At 41.7% G+C, this 22,724-nt stretch overlaps 1 protein-coding gene across 1 annotated transcript in view; it reads right to left on the bottom strand.

Annotated features, from left to right (window-relative positions):
• The window catches only part of LOC145404290 (uncharacterized), a 132,390-nt gene that overhangs the window by 42,666 nt on the left and 67,000 nt on the right, over nucleotides 1-22,724 (bottom strand). Inside the window, exons 4-5 of the mRNA XM_080275811.1 lie at nucleotides 17,929-18,076; nucleotides 16,518-16,574 (exon numbers count right to left, since the gene is read on the bottom strand). Coding sequence (XP_080131937.1) covers nucleotides 16,518-16,574; nucleotides 17,929-18,076 — 205 coding nt within the window. The remainder of the gene's footprint in view (nucleotides 1-16,517; nucleotides 16,575-17,928; nucleotides 18,077-22,724) is intronic.

The raw sequence follows: 22,724 nt of genomic DNA, 5'->3' as shown, positions 1-22,724 counted from the left end.
GATAAGGTTGGCGGGAGGTTTCAGTTCCTTCTCCTCTTTTTCACTGTGAGTGTGTGTGTGTGTGTGTGTGTGTGTGTGTGTGTGTGTGTGTGTGTGTGTATGTGTGTGTGTGTGTGTGTGTGTGTGTGTGTGTGTGTGTGTGTGTGTGTGTGTTAGCGTGTGCGTGTGTGTGTGTGTGTGTGTGTGTGAGCGTGTGTGTGTGTGTGAAGTCGCTGAGTCATGATGGAGCATGTTGGATGGGTGGGTGAGATAGGCTAGAGGGTGGGGAGTGGACGGGATGGGTGGTGTGGGTTGGAGTGGGGGATATGTGCAAGGTGGGCTGGGTGGGTGGGTAGTTGGACAGGGTGGGTGGGTGGATGGGTTATGAATAAGTGGGTGGGTGGGTGACAGCTTGGGCAGGGTGAGAGTGTGAATGGAGTTGATAAGTGAGTGGGTGAGGGTGGGCAACATGTGCGGATGGATGGGAGGGTAGGGTGGGGGAATGGGTGGGTGGGAGGCGTGGGTTAGCAAGGTGAGTTTTGGGGCAGCGTGATTTGGTGTGTGGGTGGGTCGGATAGATGGGTGGAATGGACAGGCAGGGTGGGTGGGTGAGCAGGGTGCAGTGAGAATAAGATGTATGGGGGTAGGAAGTTTCAGAAGGGAAAATAAGGTCCCTGGGGGGGGGGAGGGTAATAAGTCCACAGAGAAAATAACTCTGTGGGAGGTATACACCCAAGACGAATATACATCCATGGGGAAAACAGATCCATGAGGAGAATGTCCATAGGGAAAATAGGCCCTAGAGGAAAATACGTCTATATAAGAACAATCCATAGAAGAAGATGGATACGGGAAAATGTAGATCCGTGAGAGACTACAGGTTCATGGGAAAAAAACAAAATAAGTTAAAGGTGGAAGATGGTCCCACGGGAAAATTGGGCCATGAAAAATTAAGACCATTAGGAAAATAAGTTCAAGAGGAAGGAAAGATGCCCAAGGGGGAAAATTTGTCAGTGTGGGAGCAGGGCTGTGGGGGAAAATAAGTATGGGGGAAGGACTTCATGCCAGCCTTAAATAATGCTGTTTTCTTTACCTGTATTTGTTTGAGGCTAGTTTCCCTTCACTCACCCACTCTGCACTTACTCATTCCCTTACCCATCCATTTTGAGCCTATTCCTTGTTTCACCCCCCTCATCCTACACACACACACACACACACACACACACACACACACACCTTCTTATCGTTCTTACCATCCACTCATTTTACATATTAGCCTACCCCCTACTCACTTCATTTCTACACCTTTTCCATTCATCCGCATTTGTGTTCGCCTCCTGTTTCCTCTCCATCCCATTCTTATATATTTCTTCTTCACGTCTATTACCCTTTTCCTTCTTGATTATCTCATGATCCTCCTGACTCTCTTGTTCCTCTTCGCTTCCTTTTCTCCCTCTGGTCTTTTACTTTTTTCCTTCATCTTCATTTTCGTCCTGCCTCTCTTCTTCCACCTTTAACCATCACCTCTACCCTCGTCTCTCTTTCCCCCTCTCTCCTTGTCTTTTTCTTCTTCCTCTCTACCTTCCTCTCCTCTCACTTTACCCTTCCCTTCCTCTTCATCCCACTCCTCCTCTTAAAGTCATGGGGCATATGGGAGGAGGGTACGACGGTAGAAACAGAACACAGTTGAAGTAGACAGTGGTATGGTGTTGGTTTGGTTCCCCCTTCTCCTCCATCTCCTCCTCCTCCTCCTCCTCCTCCTCCTCCTCCCCCCTCTGCATCCCCTCCCCTCCTCCCTCTCGGTGTCCCCTCTTCCTCCCCTCCTGGTGCGACACGTGTTTCTCCTTACCGCCACCCGACTGTCATCTTCACCCTGAATTATTTCTTGGGGGAGAGTGAGAATATGGAACGATATTAAGCAATTGCGATGATGAAAGGAATCGTCAGAGAGGCGGGCAGAGAGTACATAAGAGAATAGGGAAGGAGGAAGTAAGAGGAAGGGAAAGAGGAACAGGAGTGCAAGAAGGAAATGAGGAGAAGGAAGGAAGGAGAGGAATGAGGAGAAAGAGAGGAGAAGGAGGAAAAAGATGAGGAGGCAAAGAATGAGGAACAGGATTTGAAAGAAGAGGAGAAATAGAAAAAGGGGGAAGAAGATTCGAAAAGGAAATCAAGGAGAAAAAGGAGGAACAGAGAATTAGGGAAGGGAAGCAGGAAGAGGAAGCAAGTAATCCCAGTGCAAACCAGCCGCTTTTCGCCTCAGTAACAGCTCCACGCCATTACCTACTGCCAAGTGAATTTGTTTTGGGGATTGGCGAGAAACTCTGGAAACACAGCATACAGGAATAATACTGGGTGTGTTTCCATTTTGCAGTAGTACTATACTTGTTTCCATTTTGCTAAACTGTACCTGTCTCCATATTTCTGTAACACTGTATCTCTTCATAATTTTGGCTAGCCCCATGCTGCCCTTATTGTTAGTCGCGTTATCTTTCTTTCTTGTATTCTTTCTTTCTTCTTGTTTAAATGGGGCAGGCACATCTACCCTTCAGAATTAACCGATTCCAACCAAACTTCGACACAATGATCAGCCTATGACTCAGTTGTGTCCGCAAGGTTATGGTTACTAGGAAATTAATCGTTGTCTGTCAGCGGCCGAAAACCCGTTCTTTTCGTACTTTTCACGTTTTGAGCTGTAGAAGCATTACTAATGGGCGTAGAAAGCTCTGACTCCTTTAGCCGTAACCTTGAGGTTGTTCCCTATCGGAAGTGTGCCATCCATTTTTAACTTCTCTTTTCTAGTTTTCGAGTAGAAACCCTGCCAAGATTGGCCTCAGTGTCCCTAGCAACCAGTACTAGTTTTCAAAAATGCACCCCTAGTTCCCCAGCGGCTCGATGGAATTCAGTGACACTTTGCATGCTTATAGACTCTGACTAGTACTACAACTTTCATCTGTGTGCTACATTGGCCAGGTCATGGGTCAAAGGTCATCAAATGATAATACGGTGAAAATAGCTAAAATCACGACTATGCTCACGCGAAATGCTAAGGCTCCGAATATTATTAAGCCAGGGCCATGATTCTTCAGTGGAATTTTTCACTGGAGTACCTTTATATAGAAATGATTTTTAGTGTCGAAACTCACTTCCAGTCGCTGACAAAGCTTGGTCCGCTTAGAGCTGGCCATCGTCGCCTACCAGCTTGTTTCTGTTATACTGAACCTGTTTCCACTTTGCTGTAGTACTCTATCTGTTCATATTTTTCTATAATACAGAATCTGTTTGTATTTTGCTCCAGTGGGAGACGGTGCTGGAGAGGAATGCCTTCATGTGGTGGGACCGACACAACCATGCGGCTCTATTGCTTGGTTATGCAAGTATCCCTCAACTCCCTCCATATCCTCCGAAAAGAAGAGGGTGGACTGCAGAACAACTATAACCTACAGTCCACCAGTTTCACATTTCATTTGAGTCAGGGACTACCACTACTGTTACTGCCAATACTACTACTACTATTACTGCTACTACTACTACTACTACAACTACTACTACTACTACTACTACAACTACTACTACTACTACTACTACAACTACTACTACTACAACTACTACTACTACAACTACTGCTACTAGCACTACTACTACCACCACCACTACTACTACTACTACTACTACTACTGCTACTACTACCACTACTACTATTACTACTACTACTAATGCTACTACTACTACTACTACTATTACTATTAGAGGCCATTATATTCAGGACTCCCGTACAAAGCCGTCACCTCCACACGTGAGTAGCGCACGTGTCCAAGTAATAAGAGTAACGGGGCGTAAGTGAGGGACGCCACAAGCCATTAATTATTTGAATCCGATGACGTGTTTTCTGCTTTATTTTTGCTTTCCCCAGATGGTTTTATTTAGCTTTGGAGGGGTTTCCCGAACTGGATAGGTAAGATTCGGGCTTCACTACAAGAGGTCTTCCTAAAATTGAATGAAATCGTCTAGAAATTCCAAGAGTATGATGAAAAATGCATCACAGAACTGAGGGGTCGGGTCCATTGCTCCCGCAGGTGTCTTTTGCGTTTCATTCGTGGCATCTCTTGACTGTTTTATGTAGCTTAGGAGAACACTTTTCATCTTGAGGTATTGGATAAGCTCTTGATATACCCCTTCAGTACGAGACCCTTCAAAACGAGGACGTCTTTTGCGGCTTACTCTTGCTGCTACCATGACAGTTATTAAGAACTCCACATTCTGTGTTCTTATTGATATTGTAGACAATTTTCTTCTTTTTTGGCGGGGAGGGGGGAGGGCGGGGGGAGCTAGGAGGCTGGCATTCCACGACCGTTCGAGATAAAAGACTAGAATTTTTCAGGAGTGGTGTATCTGGGCTGCAGGCTTCGTGTGGCACCAAAAGTTTTTTTTCCTAGCACTAGCGCCGTCTATGTTATTTTTTTCAATTTTTGCTCTCCCGCGCAGCAAAAACTACGGAATCTATTGCCTAGCAAGTGTTCCATTGTGTAGTCGTCAACATATACTAGTGCACCTGGGTATTGATACTGAGATCCATCTATCACTTTTTGAGATACTGAGGAAAATCAAAATGGCCGCCTCATGCCTGAAAGTGCTAAATCGGAAAGTTTTTGGCCGATTCTAAGTCGGTGAAAATTTAGTGGGTCATGAGTGAACATGATTTGCATAGTATGAATGACCATGACCTTGATCTTAAGGAGATAAAAAAAAAAATGAGTCATATCAAAAGTCTCTTATTAGGTCGACAATGATCAAAGTATTTTCAGAATCCTAAGTGTCACTTTTTAAGATTTCTTAACAGCAGTTGTGAGAAATCAATATTTTTTGGCGTTTTGTGACGACTTTTGGACCTAACGTCAAAATACGATGTTTATTTCAAAGACTGTACACCATATATTCACACTGCAATTACAATATCAGCGCATATGTGCGGTTTATTATTTTTCATCCCTACTTATATATTCAGGCCCTTAGTTTTACGAGAAACCCTTCTGCATACGAGAGATGCTTATTGTTGACGGGCTAGAGATAATACACCATTACTCGGTATTGCCAAACACGTCCGCAAATCAAACTTTTGTTTGTTTTGGGGGAGGCGGTGGCTCAATCGGTAGAGAGGTGGCCTGTAGTCCTAACGGACCCAGGTTCGAATCCCGGCTGGGGCAGGGAACAGTTTAAGGATTTGAATTTCATTCAATCAGTCTTTACTGATCTACCAGAAGACCCGCCGACATGTCGTAAAAATACCCCCGCTAATACCAATACACCAGTCCTGTATGAGACAGCCCTAGCATGCATTCAATATGGACGGTGGGTGTTAGTGCCGAAGTGGTGACATGTAGAGGTGTATGGTATGTAGGAGGACTGCTGGGCCTTGATAGCAGGCTGTGAAGCCTATGCCCAGAGTCAGACACATAAAAAAAAAAAAAAAAAAAAAATGTGATATACAATTGTGTTTTCTTTCTTTTTTGTCATTCTAATCTCGACTGTGGTATTATTATCTGGAATGTGGAGTTCTTTGAATATTGCTTCAGCAGTTTCAGAATTTTAGTTAAGATTTTTTGTTACAGGAAAAGTTATAGCCTGCATGGGCCCTTAATGACTCCGAAGTCCTTTGGCATGTGAATATACTCTTTTGGTGAGAGCAAAAATGAAATACAGAGTACGCCTCCAGGCTGAAGGTGTTAAGTTGATTGAATCTGGTAGCAGCAAGAATACAGTATCAAAGACGGTGCCCGGATTCAGTGGGTTTCACCAACACCATGGTACCAGAGGAATTCCAGACCACCGAGGATGGATATAGTCTGAATAAAGTTGCTATCTCCTGTTGAACTCCTAGACCGCGGAATTAGAAGAAGACTTTAATGGCACGTATAAACTGTTTCGGAAGTAGAAGTAAAACAGGAGCATACTACTTTCTACAAAAGCTGAAATTAAAACATTAGAACAAGACTATCATAATATGACTAGTGTCTATTGTGAAGAATCTCATTTAGTTCGCTTTTCGACATTCTGCCTACTATCGTAACATAACAATATTCTGTATGAATCCTGCGACGGGCCCGAGTTGTTAAATACCCAACAATTCACACTGCGATAATGATCATTGCAACAAAATGCTACACTGCAATTACGGTATCAGAGCATATGTGCGGTTTATTATTTTTCATCCCGAATTATATATTCAGGCCCTTAGTTTTACGAGAAACCCTTCTGCATACGAGAGATGCTTATTGTTGACGGGCTAGAGATAATACACCATTACTCTGTATTGCCAAACACGTCCGCAAATCAAACTTTTGTATTCGATTTCACAAATTCTGGCGGAAGACAACACATAGGGACTGTCTTGCAGCTGTTGCACATAGGTTTGGCAAAAGCTTATTTTTGCGAAATACTTAGGCAGCAGGCCATATGAATCACAAGGTACAGTTCAGACACAGTGCTGTGGATAGTGATGAAACTCAAAAACAAAAGAAAAGAAGAGCAAATGTATACGGAGATAATACTGTAATTAAAAAAAAAAAAAACAGAGGATAGGTATATACACAAGAAACTAGAAACTGCATATGAGGAAGAGGAGGATAGTAAGGAGGAAAGAATGAGGAGTATGCTAGAAATAGAGGAGTATGTAAAGGCAGGAGGGAAGCAAGGGGAGTGTTGGGGTTGATTCATACGGTAGCTGGTAAGTCAGTTTAACGACACACACAACAGAGGCAACTAAAGCAGCAGATCAAGCCATAAAGTCGATGATTGAGGTAACAAGTTTCCGTTCGTTTGATAATCTTAAGTAACTGAAATACGACAGCGAGACATCATGTGGTGGTAGGCGTAGTGAATAGCTCTACTGCTTGGTTGTACTCCCCATCTATCCCTTCGAAAAGAGGATAGTAGATCGCAGGAATAGGGCGACATCAGCCTGCAGCCCATTTGGTTCATAGTCAGATGAGTCTGGGGTCATAATAACAAGTAACTGCAGTGGCATGAGGACGAGTCTATCTTGGTAAATACACACACACACACACACACACACACACACACACACACACACACACACACACACACACACACACACACACACACACACACACACACACACACACACACACACACACACACACACACACACACACACACACACACACACACACACACACACACACACACACACACACACACACACACACACACACACACACACACACACACACACACACACACACACACACACACACACACACACACACACACACACACACACACACACACACACACACACACACACACACACACACACACACACACACACACACACACACACACACACACACACACACACACACACACACACACACACACACACACACACACACACACACACACACACACACACACACACACACACACACACACACACACACACACACACACACACACACACACACACACACACACACACACACACACACACACACACACACACACACACACACACACACACACACACACACACACACACACACACACACACACACAAGCAATTTAATGATACCAGGCCAATAGATTATACTTAGGCTATACATACATGAATACGTACGTTAATTCACACACACACACACACACACACACACACACACACACACACACACACACACACACACACACACACACACACACACATACATACATACATGCATGCATGCACAAGCAGTTGCGTGATGTCCGTCAGACAGATTCCTCTCTCTCTCTCTCTCTGCTGTCTGTGTGTCTGTCTGTCTTTCTGTCTCTGTCTGTCTGTCTGTCTGTCTGTCTGTCTCTCTCTCTCTGTCTGTCTGTCTGTCTGTCTGTCTGTCTGTCTGTCTGTCTCTCTCTCTCTCTCTCTCTCAAGCAACTCAAATGATACCAGGCAAACAGATCAGGCCTTTGATGAGTGATGAGAGGACGAGAGCGAGCCAGGGTGATGATAGGGATGTGCAGGGATGATGATAGGGAGGTGCTAGGGTGTGGAAAGGGGGTGCTGGTGAGATGAGAGGGTGACGGGAGGGGACCTTGTGTGGGGCTCACCAATCACTCTCACTTCCAGCAACGAGCAAGACTAGGTTATCAGTTGCGCTGCTGCTCCGATCACGTGGTATGGTCTTGATAATTTTGTGATAGTCGCTCTCTCTCTCTCTCTCTCTCTCTCTCTCTCTCTCTCTCTCTCTCTATCAGACACGTGGATGGATTCAATATAGTAAATTGTGAAATAACAGTGTTGGTGTTGTCGCAGTCTTCCCCTTTGGTTTATCTTTGGAATGAATCACTTTATCAGCTCGAGGTCTCTGTGTAGTTCTGTGTATATCTATTTATATATTAAATGCTTAGTAGTAGTAGTAGGAGGAGGAGGAGGAGGAGGAGGAGGAAGTGTTTGATTTCTTGTTTCGCTTTATTTGGACTACTTTCTATTGAATGTTTTTATTTTTAACTTTTTAATAGCGATGTTAATCCTGTCGTTGGCCTCCCTTTCATCTCCTATATCTTTAAAACACATGGACCAGTCGGAGGTTACTGTTTGCAAATGGACTACTTGCATTAAAATTGTCTATGTATAATTCCAGATGCACTCTATTTTCATGTGTTGAATCCTTAATGACAGATATTAGTGGGATGACATAATGATCTTATATTATTTATGATATTCCTTTGGCACCCTTCGTTTTTAGCAGTTTAAAATTTAAGATATTTCGCTAAGAACTCTGGGTAAATTTGAAAGTTACAATAGACAAAAACGGATGGGTTCCATAATACTGTTGTTCAGATGATCGTAAAATTATTGCTGGAGTCGTTGCCGCATTTTTTTTTTCTGACAATTAATGACTGTTTCCAGTTCGAGGTTACTGGACTAAATGAACTATTTCTATAATAACTGAATTCAAGCAATGACATTGTAACAGCGGTCTTTTTTTTTTTAATACGTAGGAGATAGGTTAAAAATTAGACGGGTTGTATAATATTCGTACAGTAGTCGTTTACTCCTTGCCCTGGTCTTCCTTTTTATTAATCTGTTATCGTGTCACTTCGCCTAGTGTGTTTTATCCAACTAGCGTCAGACAATTGTATTTACGTTAGAGAGAAACACAAAGACCTAAATGTTAATACTGTCTCCCTTAACTCCCTTGTGGTCACGACAGCTGTAGTGTTTTATCCCAGTTTTAAGTACATCAGCCTGAGAGTGCTAATACTTTCTCACACAGCTTTCTTATGGTGGCGACAACTCATTTCTTTTTTCTAACGCCAGATGACTCTATAGAAAGAGAGCTATCCAAGAGGCCGAGAGGGGTAAGTGTTACACCTTTTGGATAACGAGACAGGAAACGAAGACCAAGTTGACGTTACTACTGTGAACGTGGTTGGGCTGTAGAATAAAAACAAATAAATAACTAAACGCCCAAGAGTAGCAAGATTCGTGCTGAAATTTTGCCTTTAGTCCTGTACTGTGGAGGGCTGACTTAGAACCTTGTCCAGGTGAGTTTGATTATTACTCTAGTACCCCCATTTCAGGGACAATATTAGTTTTTATACCCTCGAGGATATGCAAGTAAACAAACTTCATTTCCAGGTTACTCCTAAAACTGCCTGAATTAGGAGTGAATCAATGTTTGGGTTCACTTCAGGAGGTAGTTTGTCAATAGGTCCCATGTAACCATACTCTAATATTTCATTCCCAGCATCCTACCAGTTTTATTCACATATGGAAGATAAGTTTAGAAAAATAAAGATATATGACAATCTCACAGTACTAGTAATCGTATAACTGTTACTGTAGTCTTCCCATATATTGATTTTACCGTAAGGAAGGACCGCCTGGCAACAAGTGCAAATTATAGATCACCTCTGCATCAAAAGACTGCCAATGAATGAGTGGACAGGCGTCAAATTAGCTTAGTTTCGCCTCTCTCTCTCTCTCTCTCTCTCTCTCTCTCTCTCTCTCTCTCTCTTTGTGTGTGTGTGTGTGTGTGTGTGTGTGTGTGTGTGTGTGTGTGTGTGTGTGTGTGTGTGTGTGTGTGTGTGTGTGTGTCATTCTTACTGAACGTGGTAATTCCTGTATCTGTACAGAGAGAGAGAGAGAGAGAGAGAGAGAGAGAGAGAGAGAGAGAGAGAGAGAGAGAGAGAGAGAGAGAGAGAGAGACTGACTCACTCTGACTCTCGGAACAGATCATGAGGCCCATCAGTTCACCGACGCACAAATACCAACACACACACACACACACACACACACACACACACACACGGTAATCAGGTGTGCGAGAATTCAAACACATACGTACAGATTACACATATTATTGCTTTCATGTTTCAGTTGCGTCCCTGTCATCACCAACCTTTCTCTAAAATGTCACTGCATGTAACAAGAGTATTATTCTCCTCTACGTTTACTAATGCTAACAAGTATTATTCCTGTGACAACACTAACATGATTAATCCAGGACGAAATATGTGTAAATTCTTGCTTTCACCACCTTTCGGTTTTGTTGTGCATGCGAACCAGTTTTGCAGATATTTTTTAGTCCTTTTCGATGGGGGACGCATAATCTTCTTTCTCATCTTTTTAAAATCCTTGTAATCTCTAGACGATCTTTATATTCTTTTTCTTCGCCTCCTTTATTTTATTTATTTATTTATTTTTTTGCAGCTTAGATTTCTCAAATTGGGTGATGAATTGAGCCTTTATTTGTTGTCTTAGCTGATTTTTTTTTTTTTTTTTTACCAACAGGACGGGACAACAAAACAGCGCCATCGTATTCTTCTATTTAATATCCGTGCTTTAACCAGGCAATATTAATCATTTTAGGAAAGACTAATGTAGTGAAAGCATTAGATATGACCTTCACTAAACTTTACTGTATTCGTAACTTTGCTTAAAACTGCTGTCTCTGTCATAAATGATAAGCTAGACAACTAAACTGACAATTGATCATGGTGCTAGTCACGAAGAAGTGCTCTGAGATGGATGTACGGCCGCTGTACTGTCTTGACACTAAACTGCTGGAAATAGGTTACAAAAGGACGAAAATTTGGACCAAGATGAAAAAGAGTGTAACCTTTCTATACGGCAGCCCGAATTATGAATGCATGGTTTGATGGAGGGAAGAATAAAATATAAAAGCCATCAGTGGAGTGCAGACACTAATCTCTTCTGCCCGAGATGCCATTTACATTTTTTTATTGTTACTATACTCTCATTACCTTAACCTGGCCCAAATTTTCATTCCTAGGCATCATATTCCAGCGTTAATCTGTTTTTACGCTTTAGCATTCATTATGGAGAGATGGCATTTAAAGCTCAGTTAGAGCAAAATGAGCAACAAAGACGATTGTATTCAGATCAGAACACCCAGGTAAAACGATTAATAAAGGCGATCTAACCCCTAAACCAAAATGTTTTCTCTAAGCTGAGTGCAATCGCTCGTTGGTAGCAAAAATACTGTAAATGATGTCAAAGTAGTGAAGGGATTATACTATCATATTTGATGTTCAAGGTTCCATTACGTACTGTTGCGGAAACGAATATCATCCCACATCTTTACGGTAAAAAGCAAAACCGTGAACAATGACTTTCGACACGCAGTGCTGTGACGTTCGGAGCCCAACAAACTTTCAAGAATGTTTTGTAAGCGTTTTATAATCTCTAGAATAAAAACTAGAGCGATATTCCTCACTGCAAGTCTACATGTTGCAGGTGCGGTAGGAAGAAATGATTCAAAATGTCTTCATATATGCACGAACATTTACCGCTAGTCGTAAAATCATTCATTCGTCATTTAACTTTTGCTCATTTCCATGGCGCCTTTCAGATTAATTCAATATGGACCTGAGTTTCATTCATACGTCTTTCAGTTTCACCTCGACGCGAGCTTTGCCTTTCATTCATGCCTGAATTTAATTACTGTGGAAAACACCGGACGTTACGTGAGATTGGATGTGCTGTGTGAGTTTAACGCTTACCTATGACCTTTTCCCCCTCCCCTTCACAGAATCTCCCCTTCCTTCATCCCCTCTCGCCCCCTCCTGTAACAAAATCCCCTCTTCCTTCATCCTCTCCCACCCCCTCCCCTGACTGTTCTCCCCTCTCTTAACCCCTCCCGATCCATCCATTCACTGATTCTCCCCTCCTTTCCACCCTGCACGCCCCCTCCCATTACTGAGTCCTCACTCCCCCTCTCGCCCCTCCCCTCCCTCATTTCCCTTCCCCTACTCAATGTTTTCCCCACCCCTTACTTACTAAACTTAACCCCTACACTCGCCCTCTCCCCTCCCCTCCCTTACAGAATTTTCCTCCCTCGTCGTCTCTCTCTCTCTCTTCCTAATTCCTCTTTTCTTCACTATAATAACTGCCTTCTTTGTTTCTCCACTTAATTCTCATTCTTTTTCTCTTATCTGCCGTTCTCAATCTTTGTTTTCTCATTCCTTTACTCTCTCCTTCCCGCTGGCTCTCTTTCTTGTTCCAGTTTTCTCTTTACCTATAATCATTACAAGCTTTATCTCCAAAATTTAATCGTGTTCTGTTCCTGCCTTGTTCTTTCTGCCCTTCTTCTCTCTATCTGTCTGTCTGTCTGTCTGTCTGTCTCTCTCTCTAATTTTCTCCCTTTCTTTCTCTTTCTTCTTTATTCAGGTTCCTCCATCTTCCTTAATTACCCGTCCCCACCCTGGGAGGGCTCTGGGAAGGGTATTGTTTTCACTCGTTTGGTGTGTCTGTTGTTTGTCTCTCTTTCTGTCTGTCTGTTAATAACTTTACGCGATAACTACTGGTTCGATTTTGACTAAAGCTGCAGGGATGATGGGTTCTGTCCTGATCACCTAGATAAGTTTGGGGCCAATTTGGGCCAAGGCCCAGGTTGTAGGTCCAAAAAACGTAAAAAAAAAAAAAAAAAAAATACGGCTAAAAAATCGTTTTTTCGTCCTAGCTCTCTTCAAACTCGTCATATCGACATGAAAGCAAAACATGAAGATGCATCTTTCAAATCTGCATCCTATTACATGCCTCATTACATCAGGGGGGTATCCCCCTGTTTAGCGGTAGGGGGGTCAGTGTCAGGTGGGTCGGGCCTAAAATTTCAAATTTGCATTAAATCGTCAATTTTCACCCGATTTACTCCAAATTTGATATGAGACATCTGTGACTAGGTATCCTGTTGTGTTTGTGTTTATACGTCAGCACTAAAATGACTGCCGAGGACGGGTTTGCTGTGCATTGGCACTGCTTCTTGTTTTCTTTACATTCATCTCGTCTCCCACTCGCAAGTTTCCCACTCACTTTTGCATTCTCTCCCTTTCAGTATTACTCTCCCTTTGTTCTCCTTCTCTATTGTTTCTCTTCCTCTCTTCCTTTCCCCAAATGTCGATACCTCTGTTCACTCTCCCTTCTCCCCTTTTTAATCTCTCATCCCTTTCCTTCCCCCACCTCTCCTCTCCTCCGTCTCCCTCTGTCCCTTATTTCCTTTCTCCTTTTTTGTCTCTTCTGCTTCACCGCTCTTTTACTTTCTCTTTCTCATTTTTCTCAATTTTTTTTTTCTCTTATTTCCCATCCTCCTCTCTCCCTCACTTCCATTTTCTTCTCATTTCTCTCTCTCTCTCTCTCTCTCTCTCTCTCTCTCTCTCTCTCTCTCACTTCCTCCTATAATCACCTCAGTCCTGAATCATCTATCATCTATACTCGTAATTGGTCCACTTGTATCAGCAAGTCAGTAATTACTCTCTCTCTCTCTCTCTCTCTCTCTCTCTTTCTCTCTCTTCTTTATGTTCTCTCCTCTCTTTTTGTCCATTATACATCAGTGTTTCTGTTATTGCTATTTTCATGTATTCCCTTCTTGCTCTAACACTGACGATAAAGATAATGATGATAGTGATGATGATATTGGAGAGGATAATACCGATAGTGATGATGCTGATTACCTGCATAATCATCATTATCACCATTACAAAATACAGTTTATATTGTGAAAGTAATATTTGCTTCATGTTGCGTTTCATAAAGTTTCGTTTTGTGTTCGAACCGTAACTTAATTCACTGAGTTATAATAGCGGCAGTAATTCTAGACAGAGCCGCACCTTTTTGTCAGTCGCCATCAGTCCACAGGCTCTGAAAGTCTATCTGTATATCTGTCTAACTATAGCTAGACTCCTTATCTCGTAAGAGGAGGCCACAAACAAATCGCCTCCATCCCACTCTGATTTCTGATCTTTCTTCAGTCCACATCCCCTTCTCTCATATCTCCATCCAATCCCATCATCTCATCCTTGGTCTCCACCCCCCCTTTCCCCCCTCCATTTCACTCACATACACACTTCTGCACAATCTCATTCTTCATCCTGTCCTCGTGGCCTGTTTCAAAGTGTAAGATTATGACGACAAAGTATTTCATTATACATTACCACATATCAGGAATTCAGCTATTTTACAAGACTGTTTTAGTGTGTCATTTGTGTTAGTCTCGTCCTGGTAACTCTCAGGCTCCTATGATTCACTCCTAGCTAAATGAAGTCACCTGGGGATAAGTGGAATTAAATAACAGACCTGTTCCAACTTTCAGAAGGATATGGTAACAACAGCAAACTCGCAGGCTCATGTACTCACTTCGGTAAACAAAATCGTCTTTCGTTAGGCTGAATAAAACTCTAAAGAAGTGGCGATAAATGATTAAAATGAATAGCTGTTTTTAGTGGAAACTTAAAATTTTGTATGGAACTATAAGAGGGAATGATCCACTCTCCCACACACTGAGGCTTCAACCTGGTAATGTGTTGTATTCAGTTTCTGTTGCTGCCTCCAGACGATTTTTTCAGCGTGGGGGACCTCTTGTAGTGATGGGACAAATACAGGTTTCATAAAAGTTTAATATAATCATTTGGAGATAGGAAAATAGAATGTATGTAATTGGACTGAATGGGTAACTGCTTATTTCGGTGGTTGTCTGGGAGCAGGGTATGAAATTAACTCTTCATAACAAGAGTATATTTTTACGTTAACAGCTTTATACGGAAGACAGCATTTATTCATTATTTTTCCTATTACCAGAGAGTTTGATTCTCTTTAGGAGTTATGTTTCTCACTGGCAGCGCTAGAGTTTAACTCTCATTAATTCCGTCACTACAAGTATGCTTTAGTAAGAGGAATAATAATCGTATGGTAGCGACAAGAATAAAATTAACTGCGTCATCGGAATGGAGGGTTGAAACATCGGAGTCATCAGAGAAAAAGATGACCGGGAGTGATAGTCTCAAAATATGGCGTGTGACATCCCTCGAGATGGAATACTATATCTTTCCCTCGAAATTTTCTTTACCACGGACGAAGCATGCACGGAAAAGTACGCTTCCCCCTCCCGCTATTTTTTTTCTTGATACTTGGTGGAATGACATTATCAGAGAGATAAATGTGAAGCATATTGATAAAAACGCAAAAGCAAAATATAGTGTAGATATTAAAGTTCGCTGGGAGGAGCGGATTCCGGGAGTTTGAATGACGTGTGAATAGTTTTATGGCCAGGCTCGCTATGTCCTTGAGAGAGCTCTTGTTTTTGCATTTGCTCTTTTTCTTTTTCTTTTTCTTTTTTTTTCCTCCTTTTTTTTAGATTCTCTCTCATCCCATCTTCGGAAGGGACAGATGTTGATGATGACGAATGAATGAACGAATATCTCATACTAGAGCTCTGTTCATTGTAAGGATAATGCAGTTTTGACTGGACATCAATTCTCTTCAGGGATCAAGTTGGCCCGGAACTGTTATAGCCTCACAGTAAAAATATCAGCGTGTGGATAATATATATTTCCTTTTTCAAGAGTATGTCACAAGGATAGAACATTTGGAGACAATGCATTTTATATTTACGTTTTGAATATACGATTTTGTTCAAACATATTATTGGTTATGTAAATATAGTATACTCTTGTAACAAACAATTGAGGCGAACAAGTTTTCCTCATTTTAAATTCACCATAAGTTGTCTTCATATTTTATTCATTTGTTATTTTCATTCCTCACCGTCAGATCAATTTTGCCATTCAGTCTTTCACAAGCAGCGTTTCAGGGTCGTTTTTCGTCTTTTTTCGTTTGCCTTTCTGCCATTATTCTTTGTTCTTCTCGTATTTTATATCTCTGTGGCATGCATGATATTTCCATCGCCCTTCTCATGCCATTATCTCATTAACCTTAATTCTTGCAGTTCAACCATTGATAAATATTTGCTCCTAGTCATTCATTTATCTCACCCCTTGGGCTTCCATTCATTCCTAAATTCCCTCATACATTTTTTTTTCATTTTTTGTGTTTTTTCATGTCAGCCAGACTTTTTAATAGAGTTTCTCATTCACTCACTCTTTTTCACATAATACATACACCCACCTGAGACACTCATACATATACACTATAATATACAGTACACACACACACACACACACACACACATTCTCTCTCTCTCTCTCTCTCTCTCTCTCTCTCTCTCTCTCTCTCTCTCAGGACTTACCTATTTGCGACCTGTACTCCCCAATGAAGCGCCGAGTAAGATAGCGCACAGTAATCGCTGCAATAAACGAGAGAGACAGCAATCAATCTCTTACGAAACAAATTACTGTTACATAATATCGACGTAATCAGGTCTTGACTCTCAAATCAGTCAGTGTAATTACAACGTTAACTAATTGGTATTGGGTGCAAATGACAGGTATTAAAACTGCTTGTGCCATCACCTGCTGTAATCACCCTGTGCCGCTCTGTGAATAATGATAATTAATTAGGTCTGTCTCGACATGGAATTTCATCTGTCATGTTATAATCCATAGCACCTGTGTGTCAGTGAATGATTTTGTAACCTAGTCTATCATAACTTGATCTTACGTAACCTATCCAAACGTAAGAAAATATTGCATAACTTAACCCACCCTATTATGAATTAACGTAACCTATCCTAACGTTAGCTAATATTCCTTAACTTAACCCATCCTATCATAAACTAACGTAACCTTTCCTAACCAAAGCTAATATTCTGTAACGAAACCCATCTTATCCTAAACAAAAGTAAATCCTACCCTAAGCTACCCCAAGCTAAACTAATCTAACCAAACCAAAGCTGATGTAACTTACAGTACTTCAAACCTAACCTAGCATAGCTAACTCAGTCTATTCTGTACTTACCTATACTAACTTATCATTACCAATTCTAGCCATGTTAAATCTAAGCATACGAGATCTAACGTTTTCTGTCCTTAATGAACTTAATTTAACCTATTCATTCTAAAAGAAACCAAATGTAGCTCATCGTACCCTAACATAACGTAGGATAACCTAATATAGCCACAGTAAATCTGACCTCATCAGTCCAAACTGAACTCATTTTAATCTACTGAAACCTCCCCAAACCTAACCTGACTCATCATAGTCTATGCTGTGTACACCAAAAACAAACTAGCCAAACTGAGCTTAGGTTAATCCACGTAAACCTAACATGACACACCCCAGCTGAAATAATCTAATCTAATCAAGTCTGACCTAACCTGACCCATCTTGATTGAATTTCGTCTCTTATATTCAAACCAGCCTAAGACTCAACCCATCATCTCCCAGGACATAAGTGAACGCCATTTCCGCAAACCACCAGGAAGCGCATACCAGACCTTAAACGAGTAAAACCTAACATTATTCATACTTAGCTCATTGTAACCTAACCCTTTCCCCTGACTTACCAAAACCTAGCCTCCAATTGCACTAGTAGACGTCTAATACACCTTAATCCCAGCTAACCCGACTAACTCACCTAACCTAACCTTACCTATTCTAAGCTAACCTAGCCTTACTGAACGTAATCTTTCCTAAACCTATCTAAGCTAACCTAACCTTACCAAACCTACTTTTAACCTAATCTAACCAAGGCCTCTCACCTGACTTCCCAACGCCATGCCCTCCAAGCACTAGGAGACGCACCACCTCTCCTGCTCCCTCCTCGCCCTCTCTCATCCTGCCAGCACACAGGGGGGCGCCGCTCCCTCCATCTCCTCCAGGCTCCTCCATCACTCTTTCCTTCACACGCTGCAAGTAGGAGAAAAGGTGGAAATGTGAGAAAAAGCTAGTGGGATTGGGCTGCGATAAAATAAAATAGAAATCCAATACGGACGTCTTTATTAATTCACTCTTACCCATTCAAGGTTATTTGATTTACTGAGATGATTAATGGAGAGAGTATGTAATCACTTCCCTACGAGGTATCTTTCAAAGATCTGAAAATAATTAAATAAGGCCTCACAAAAACACACACACACACACACACACACACACACACACACACACACACACACACACACACACACACACACACACACACACACACACACACACACACACATGGCCGTATTCTCATTAACCAGTAATCAATTCTAGCACGTTTTCCATTATTACGGCTTGATATTTCGCTGTGGGATATTTATTTCATACTGATATCAACATCCGAAGTTTTTTATAATATACACGATAATTATAACCATGCCATAAAGAGGTACAAATCGATAAGGATGAAGGCCTTGGAATCACCCTAAACTGACAAATGTACTGGTGATATACTCTTTTTTTTTCGAATTTTCGCCTAGATTTCATCCTTTTACAGCTAATTTCGCGTAGCTCCTGGAGGAAAATGACAGCTCTGAGGCCCTATTTGCTTTCCAGATCAGTTTTTCGTGACTAACATCATTTTGTAGTTCATAATATTTACAGCACGACATTCAAGATAGGGAGATGACAATATAAGGCCAGCCTGAAGTTAAAGTATAGTGTGAATTTGACTTGTAAAACTTCACCAAAGAAAAGTAGACACTTTAAAAAAAATAAAAGTAAGCTTGAATCAGACGTAAAAATTAATCCATTCACTACTACGACATCTGTTATATTCTTGGCACCTACAGTTGGTTATAGCCAGACCAAATTTCTGTAACTGGAGAGATGGGATATAGCTTTCAATAATCCCTTGAATCCCATAAAACACACTTCTTTTTTCCTCACTCCAAACGATTTTATTCAACCTTGGAATTTTTTTCAGATTGAAGTTATATATCGTCGTAATTAATATTCTCACAAGAAGAGGTCTCTCCCTAAATTAAATATGGTTGTGTGAAAGTAAGAATAAAATTAAATTACATCATCATACCGAAGAGATTAACCCATCCAATACTAGCGTGTTCTCCAAAGTTGAACAAAATCGTCTGGTAGTAAAACGAATGATACTATGTAATCCTCCTCCTCATCATCATTACAGATACCATCCTCTTTGTCACCACCCTCGTCGTCCTAACCCTATTTCCCTCAATTGCGTGATGTGGGGGTGCTGGAGAGACCTGCCTTCCTTCGTGGCACCGATATAATCAATCCGGTAACACAAACATCCTATACTTCCTTCCCTAGCTCACTAAAGGAGGATGGTGAGCTGCAGTAGAAGGGCAAATTCAACCTACAGGCCACTGAATTCACATCTAGACGGGACTGGGGCTAAATAGCAAGTTAAGCGCACTCAGAGAATACATACCTATATCACCTACAGTACACAACTGAGATCACCACCAAAATTTAATCAGCTTTTCCTTAGCCCATGTCCCACATATCCACATAATGTCATTGAAATCCACCAATATTTTTTTTTTCATAACAAGCAGACAGACAAACAGGGGTGAATACATAGCCTCCTCCTACTTCATTGGAAGTGGGTAACAGCAATATGGGGTTAGGACACAGTGACAGGAAGCAAAAAAAAAAAAAAGAAAAAAATGGAGAGAGATTTAACAAAAAAGAATGGGTTAGAGTGACTAATTTAGGCTAGGATAGGTTAGGATAACTGTAGACAATAAATGGTAGATAGGTTACAACATGTGTGGTTAGAAAAAGTGAGGTCAGGTTAGTACTATGAACAAAAAAGGTTAGGTAACCCTAGAAAAAATACGAACAAAAAGGGTTAGGTCAGGCCAGAAGAACTCTAAGCACCTGTGATTACTATGGAGGGATGATGAGGTAATGAATTTTGCCCCAGGGATGCTTAAGTCACGCCGAATACATAAAGTTAAGAGTGATTTTCTCTGTATATATCTTTTTCTTTGACCCAGTTTTTTGCAACTAATCTCTCTCTCTCTCTCTCTCTCTCTCTCTCTCTCTCTCTCTCGTGCGTGTGTGTGTGTGTGTGTGTGTGCGTGTGCGTGTGCGTATGTGTGTGTGTGTGTGTGTGTGTGTGTTTGTGTGTGTGTGTGGGTGGGTGGGTGTGTGTGCGTGTGCGTGTGCGTGTGTTTCCATTTCCTGTGTAGAGATCCTGCTCATCTTTTATATATTGATAAACAAGATGACAGTGCCAATGATGCTGGTGGCTGTGATGATGATATATGAAGCCATTGTTGTGATTAATGGTGATCTAACTCCATCACTAAAATAATCATCCTCTAAGCTGAATATAATCTTTTGGCTTCAGCAGTAACAAAGTGAAAAGCTAGAGGGAAGGAAATGTTCTTAACCCATCCCTATTAAAGGCAGTTTCTAACCTTAACTAAATCGGAAGCAGAAACAAAGCAATCAAAAAGCCTATCCAGCCAAATAAAATTACTGGAGGTGATTTGTATCCCCTATATTAAATGCTGTCTGTTCTAAGCAAGCTGAATAGAATCAAGGAGGTAGATTAATAGAAGTGAGACAGGTGTATAGAATGGCATCAGTCACTTATTCCAGCCATTAATAAATAACTAAATAAATAAGCTATATCTAGACATTGATAGATAAAGATAAGATCAGCAACATAGCTCTTTCACCCACTTGCACTGAATGGATGATTTATGAACCTAAACAAAAGTGTGATAATTAGAAGTGTCCAAGATGTGAGGGACGCTTGAAGCTAATCCTTGTGTTACAATATGCTGCGTGGCTTATTGTATCATGCTTACACACACACACACACACACACACACACACACACACACACACACACACACAGACGAGGCTCTACAGTAGAAAAGAGCGGTACTCCTAAGGTAGATGGTAAGCTGATGACAGGGGGAGCTGTGTGTGTGTGTGTGTGTGTGTGTGTGTGTGTGTGTGTGTGTGTGTGTGTGTGTGTGTGTGTGTGTGTGTGTGTGTGTGTGTGTGTGTGTGTGTGTGTGTGTGTGTGTGTGTGTGTCTGTCTGTCTGTCTGTCTGTCTGTCTGTCTGTCTGTCTGTCTGTCTGTCTGTCTGTCTGTCTGTCTGTCTGTCTGTCTGTCTGTCTGTCTGTCTGTCTGTCTGTCTGTCTGTCTGTCTGTCTGTCTGTCTGTCTGTCTGTCTGTCTGTCTGTCTGTCTGTCCGTCCGTAAGCATGATACAGTAAGGTGTATGATATGTAGGAGGACTGCTGGGCCTCGGGAGCAGGCTGTGAAGCCTATGCTCAGAGTCGGGCACATAAAAAAAAAAAAAAGAATCAGCATATTCTAACTCAAGGATTAATTTCGTGTTTCTTTCTCTCGGGATTTATCATGGAAAGATCATATTACCTCTCTTGTAAAATCTGTTTCCAAGAGATTAGGAGTGCTAAGCCAACCCAGTGCCTTCTTTACCCCTACACAGTTGTTGACTTTAAAAACGAATTTTATTCGCCCCTGTGTAGAGTACAACTCTCATGTGTGGGGAAGCTCCCCATTTACAGCTCTTCTCAGTATAATGGAGAAGCTCCCCATTTACAGGTCTTCTCAGTATAATGGAGTCAAACTTTTTTCGTCTCATTAACTCTCTTCCTCTTACTAGCTGCCTTCAACCTCTGTCTCTTCACCGCACTGTTGCATCTTGATCTCTTTTCGATCACTACTTATATGGTCGCTGCTCCTCTGAACTGTCTGCTTGCATCCCTCCACCTCTACGACGGGCGCGTAGCACTTGTCTATAGCAACAAACTCTCATCCCTTTTCAGTCCAACTCTCTAATGTAATATTTAACCATTACTTCCAGTCCTTTATGTATGCAACAGGTCAACTCTGGAACTGTATTCCTCTGTATTTCTTACTGCCTATGACCTCCAGTATTTCGAACGCAGTGTGCCCAGGCATCTCGAAATGGACAGGTCTTGAGTGTGGCTCTGTTTTTTTTTTTTTTCCTTGGAGGTAACACTCTTCTGGGCATCTGGCTTTTGATTCCTTCTTCCTTGCTCTAAACACACACACACACACACACACACACACACACACACACACACACACACACACACACACACACACACACACACACTCGTTTGCCATAAGTCTCTGTCTGTCTGTCTGTCTGTCTGTCTCTCTCTCTCTCTCTCTCTCTCTCTCTCTCTCTCTCTCGTCTCTGTCTCTCTCTGTCTGTCTCTGTCTCTCTGTCTCTCTCTGTCTCTCTCTCTCTCTGTTTCTGTCTGTCTGTCTGTCTGTCTGTCTCTCTCTCTCTCACGCGGCAAGACACGTGAATAAGGGGGTCCAGGGGTGATTTTGGAAGCTAGGCACGAAATTGCTCAGAGCCCAAGCCGGCTGAGGGAAGGACACCCAGGGCACGTGATACAGCCAGCCAGGAACACCGGGACACGTGAAGCTTTTAAAGGGGGAGGGTGGAGGAAAGGCAAAAAAAAAAAAAAATTAAAAAAAAAAAAAAAATGAAAAGGTATGATCGAAAGGAGAGAAGGAAAGAGAGTGAAAATTTGGACCAAGGCGTGGCAGATTGTAAAGGGCTTCATGT

This window comes from Coenobita brevimanus, chromosome 63 (assembly GCF_032717465.1).
Source record: "Coenobita brevimanus isolate Jiangsu-jjx chromosome 63, ASM3271746v2, whole genome shotgun sequence".
NCBI lineage: Eukaryota > Metazoa > Arthropoda > Malacostraca > Decapoda > Coenobitidae > Coenobita > Coenobita brevimanus.
Note: the sequence above shows the minus strand (reverse complement) of the source record. Positions and strands in the feature narration are given on the sequence as shown.